The sequence below is a fragment of the Syngnathus typhle genome, linkage group LG4 (genome assembly GCF_033458585.1).
Source record: "Syngnathus typhle isolate RoL2023-S1 ecotype Sweden linkage group LG4, RoL_Styp_1.0, whole genome shotgun sequence".
Lineage (NCBI taxonomy): Eukaryota > Metazoa > Chordata > Actinopteri > Syngnathiformes > Syngnathidae > Syngnathus > Syngnathus typhle.
Window position 1 is genome coordinate 3332501 of NC_083741.1, and position 5685 is coordinate 3338185.

Here is a 5685-nt window from a genome sequence, read left to right on the forward strand (position 1 = left end):
TCAAAGTCATGCCCGCTCTTTGCTGATTGGTTCCTTCATATTGTTTGTTTGCTCAGGTGTGTCCCACCTCAGAAATGCACATCAGGCTACACCTAACTATTTTCCATTCATTGCGCAGATTAGTGCAAATGATACATAATCTGGGTCCTCTGAGGACCTTTTCTGAATTGGGCCCTGTTTTCTTGACTAGGTATAAAAGCCAACGGAACGCTAATGACTGAGGTAGAGAAAGTAGTACTAAACTTTAATATCAGTTCATATTAGGGGTGTAAATCGCGGGTTTTCTCACGATATAATATCGATATAAAGAACTACGATACGATATTTGCCGATATCTTAAAGCCTGCTGCGATTCATTCACGATATATCGCGATATAGTGCTCTACGATTGATTTTTTTTTTTTAAATAAAAAAATATAGAACAATATCCTGATTTATAACAATTCATACGCAAGATCAACAAGGTACTGCAAACTCTTTATTTAGGAAATTACAAGAGTATTGTAGTATACAAATTGCTTACTTTAACACTGAACTTTGATGTCGTGTTTTTTCTTTAAATGTGCGGCGAGATTTGTGCTCCCTGAATATTTGATCACCGCATGGCAGGATTTACAAACTGCACGTGTCTTGTCCGTTGAGCCATCTTTTCTTTGGAATCCAAAGTGCTTCCAAACGAATGACTTGAAGCCTAAAGGGGAGCAAATTTCCTCGTCTTTTTTGGACACTAGTCATAGCACCAGCCCAGGAGCCGCGTACTAGTTGTCGCCTCCCCTTTCACGTGCGTGCTCTGCTCACAACACAACAACGCCGCGCACTGCTCCCTGCTCCCGGAAAGAGGAAGCAAGCAACAATGAACTGGATTTCAAAATAAAGTCGCGTCTAATGTCCGAGGTCAAACACGGCGATATAAATCGATGTTTACCTTTAGCATCGATGCCAATAAATCGTAGAGCATTATATCGATTAATCGATGTGTATCGATGTATCGTTACACCCCTAGTTCATATGTATGTTTAAGTTTTCGAGCGGGTAAGTAGCTCACATTTGCCTCATGTAACCCTGAATTATTAACTGCTAAGACTTTTTCCTTTTTTCTTCCTTATTTAAAATACCTTCTACCGTTTTTTTCCGTGTATAATGCGCCCCCATGTATAGTACGCACCCTAAAAATGGCATGTTGATGCTGGAAAAAAGCCTGTACCCATGTATAATACGCACCCAATTTTTTATTTTTTTTTATTTATTTATTTATTTTTTTAAATTCCCAATGATCGTCACACACGCAGGGAGGCAATGGGTCCCATTTTTATAGTCTTTGGTATGGTCTTAACTAGGCTGGATGTAATTTTTTTTTGTTGGCGTTGATTTCTCCGACTGCCCGTAAAGGCACCACCGCGATCGGTGCGGACATGTGAAAAAGGCGTTCGGACGTTCTGCGTATCGGATCTATAGTGCGCATGCGCAGTGATACTGCCTCCGTATGACGTCCGGTCCGCGATGGAGATTAAAAAACAAACAATATTTGACAATAACACACCATCAAGGATTGCACCATCGCATCAAACGATGTGTCGTCAATTATGAATTTTACTAAGTGTGTTGGGCAGGATGGCTGAATGTGATGCGCGATTGACAACAAACAAGAAGAAAGGTTATTTCAAGTTTTATTTTGAGGGAGATTTGTCATGTCTCGTCCCCAGTTTTGCTATGTGTCTAGGTTGCCATAGTTTCTGTTCGCGTCGCCCCTCCCTTCCTGTGTCACCTCAATCAATGTAACGTGTTTTGTATTTAAGTCCTGTCTGCCCCTCGCTCACCGTCGGATCATTGCATGTGTTACTGTCATGATGTCTGTTTGGTTTCTGTTCCTGTCTTTGGTAATGTCACCCTGTCTTTGTCGGTCAGTCCTGTTGTTGGTTTTGTTGTACCATGATTTTCTTAAAAAAAAAAAAAAATTAAATAAATTTGTAACCCTGTATAATGCGCACCCCAGATTTTAGGACAATAAATTAGTTAAATTTTGCGCATTATACATGAAAAAAAACGGTATTTTTATAATACATTGTATATTTACAAACATTGCTTTAAGCGTCTGATTAAATAATGCTGAACAGTGTGTAGTTGCACTTTAAAAAGTTATGTGAATGACTGGCAATGACAGGTGAATGGCCGGAAAATGTACCAACCAGAAGATGGCGTGCAGCTAACCGTAATCGATGGGCATGATGGCAAGGTGATAGAGAGAAAAGGCTTCAGGAACTCAATCCTTCAGGGTGTGCCTGCGCAGATAAACAACTACATCAGTGGACTGAAAGATGGGTAAGAGCAGGCTTTACAATGTAACCAGCAACACTACAGAAATCTTTGATTCATGATGAACTGAATGCAGTAAAAACATCCAACTAAAATGATTACTTTCCTTACACAAGTTTGTGAAATGTGATTAATTGGAGTGACCTGAACCACGGTTTCTTTATTATTATTATCTTTATTATCTTTCTCCAGTTCTGTTGTTCTCCTGACATCAAAAGGCCGTCTCATAACAAGAGGTCCATGGACCAAAGCATTGGAGCGACTTGGAGCGTACTCAGGAAAGCCATTGAAAGGTAATTTCTGACAACAAAATATGATTTGTTTTTCAATTAAATGTGTAGTGTAAACCTTAATGTTAACTAAAATAGTAGTCTGCTAATTTACAATGAATGATGCTGTTTCAGGACATAAAATAATAAATGCCAAACTCGGGCATCCATACATCTATCTCTGACAATATTTGGAAAGCACAGAGCATTTGTTTAAATACTAGATGAATAATAATAATAATAATAATAATAATAATAATAATACATTAGATTTATATAGCACTTTTCAATAACCCAAAGACGCTTTACATAGAATAAAAAAAAAAGAGTGGAGGGGGGGAGAGAGACAGTAGGTTATAGTTAACAGGACATCGGTCAGCAGTGCAAAGGGGATGGATGGAGGAGCAGGGGGGGCGGGAGCGGAGGTTGTTGAGGTTGCCAGTACGGGAGGTGGGGGTGACGGGGGGTTGATAGTCCAAAAAGAGGAGATGGGTGAGCCATCGGGGAAATGCCGGACAGATGTAGCGGCGACGGCGAAGGATCCCAGCCTCGTGTGGAAGGAGCAGTGGACCAGGTGGTGATGCCAGTCGACCTCGACTGCACCCGCTCGAACGGCAGGCCCCAACGCACCACGGCGGCACAGAGCAGAGCCACGGTTAGCGAGCCCGCAGGGAGTGGAGCCCGTCCCCCGCGGACGCCGGACGGAAGGCCAGAGAGCCGGGCCAGAGCTGCCGTCGAGTCCGCAGCAGGCGGCCACAGGCTCCGAGTTGGGAGGCAGGAGGGTCCGGTGGTGGTTTTGTCCAGTTGGCTGTTGGCTAGCTGGCTAACGTAGTTGGTAGAGGAGACAGATAGGTGAGAGCGGAGCTGCAGGGATGCGAGGTGGACGGAACACAACACGAGAAAAATAAAAGAAGAGACGGGTGCACTGAAAACGGGAAAACGAAAAACAAGTAACGGACACGGTCCGGGACAGAAGCGGCAGTCAACAAATCTGACGCCAGCGTGCTCTAACCCGGAAGACAACAGACGGTGGGGAATAGACATCATAAGTCAAGTTAGGTATATTTTATTTATAATGCGCCAATTCCGAACATGTTATCTCAAGGGATTCCTCACACATTAAAGGTAAACATGTCACACCAAAATGGTGGCATTTTGCCTCTCATAATTTGAGACCGTGAAACTGCAATTTTCATCTACTCGCACCCAAGCAACCAGTAATTTACTGATTAAAACAAAAAAAATATTCCTGAATATATTTTGTTGCTGACAAACCTGCACTCCACAGTTCAGTAATATAGTGTAAATAAGTGGGATGAATATTTACACTTTGATATTTACTCTAGCCCTATCACACAAATCTTCTACTTCTAAAATGTCAGGTTACAAAGTTAGTCTCAAGCCCTGCAGAGCCAAAGGAAAAGTTTCCCTCTGAGGTATGACCTATGAACTGAGACTTACTATGTGCTACAATCATTTGTGGTTTTGGACTGGGAGAAGATACTAAAATAACCAGACCTACTCAACAGTTTTGGGCACGCAAGCCAGAGTCAACACAAACCCAGAAGAAGCTTGCTTAGAAGCAACAATCTTCACATCAGGTCCTCACACCCTCTTCAATGTTTTCCTCCTGTAGATAAGTTGGCGTTTGTAGGCTTCAAGGGCTCATTCTACCCTGACTGGATTCGATTGGAAGTGGACCCCGACAGAGCCAAGGTCCACCAGGTCCTGCCAATCCCTGTGGTCCACAAGATGAAGCTATGAGTGACAGGCAGAACGGGAAGAACAAAGAGCCTATGTGGCTGCAATATCATGAAAACAAAACAAAAAAATACACACACATACTCAGACGATGCACTATACATTGACTTTAGACTTTTCTGGTCCAGGTCCAAGTGGTGTGTTTTTGAAGAGGAATTGTCTGCTTGGCTGTGTTGAGAATGGGAAGCATTGTCCAGGAGGACTATGAGACCAGCTCATTACTAGACGGCTTAAACTCTACGTAGAATTATGATGCAGAATTATGGCCGACTTTTCGTACCCTAACGGGAAGTTTGAGACGCTGCACTTCTATCACGAGCACATTAATCATTACTATAGTCCTGCTGGCATTTTGCATAACATGCCCCTGAGGAGTTATTGTCAGAAAACACATGTGAGTACAAGGTGAAGACCCTTTTGCTGTCTGAGAAAGCTAAGAAGCTTGGCAGATGATGGTTGATTGGCCACGCTTGTCAGATATTTTAAGTGTCTAAAACTGCAGAGTTCAGTTGAAAGCTGAAGCTTGGACAACAACTAAGTTTATTTTTGTCAAGCTAAATATTACCTATGGAAAAAGACAAATTTATGCGCATGTACTTTATATTTAAAAGCTCTTATCTGCTGGGTTTGCTTCTTGGTCGCTGACATTTCCTCTTTGTTGCAACTGTGTGTTGGATTTCTATAATGTCATCCAGCGACCTCTTCAACATCAATTTCCATGAAAGTGTGGCTATCGGTAATCTGTGAAACAAGGGTCCTAATTGTCCATGTTATTAAACTCAATTACTCAACAAAAAGAAAAATCTAGTCATTGTTAGCATCCAATGCAGAGTTGTGTAATAGTAGCTTGTATATGTGATACATTGCTCTGTATTTTTAGTGTTGAACCAGCAAAAAGCCTATAACTAAAGGATCCACTAAATGTCAAATGATGGAGTTTTTATAGATGTAATTTTCTTATTTAAAAGTCCTGCAGAAACATTTGTTCCAATCTGGACCCTCCCTTTGCCGAAATAGCTGGTCTTTTTTCGGAGGGTGTAGGAGTAATTCAGTGTTTTGTATGTTTGACTTGTTTTTAAAATTCCACAGATATGGCATATATTTTATACTTATTTATTGTACAGACTCCACCAATCCAAATCTGCAATGAACATCATCTGAGTTGTAACGTTGTTTCTGTCCTCTGTGTACATGTCAAGGTAATAGATCAATTTTTCAACCTCCTGCAAACTTGCATATGCATTGTTCACTAAACAAAATGAATGTGTTGTATGCGATTGGAGCCTGACGTTAGTGTTTGTCTTTTGAGACTTTTGTACATAAATAAATAATGCTGATGAGA

At 41.4% G+C, this 5685-nt stretch overlaps 1 protein-coding gene across 1 annotated transcript in view; it reads left to right on the forward strand.

The window, feature by feature from the left end:
- The window catches only part of LOC133152430 (cell migration-inducing and hyaluronan-binding protein-like), a 233489-nt gene extending 227804 nt beyond the window's left edge, over positions 1-5685 (forward strand). Inside the window, 3 exon segments of the mRNA XM_061276012.1 lie at positions 2162-2319; positions 2506-2606; positions 4219-5685. Of these exon segments, the coding sequence (XP_061131996.1) occupies positions 2162-2319; positions 2506-2606; positions 4219-4346 (387 nt within the window). The 3' untranslated portion in view covers positions 4347-5685.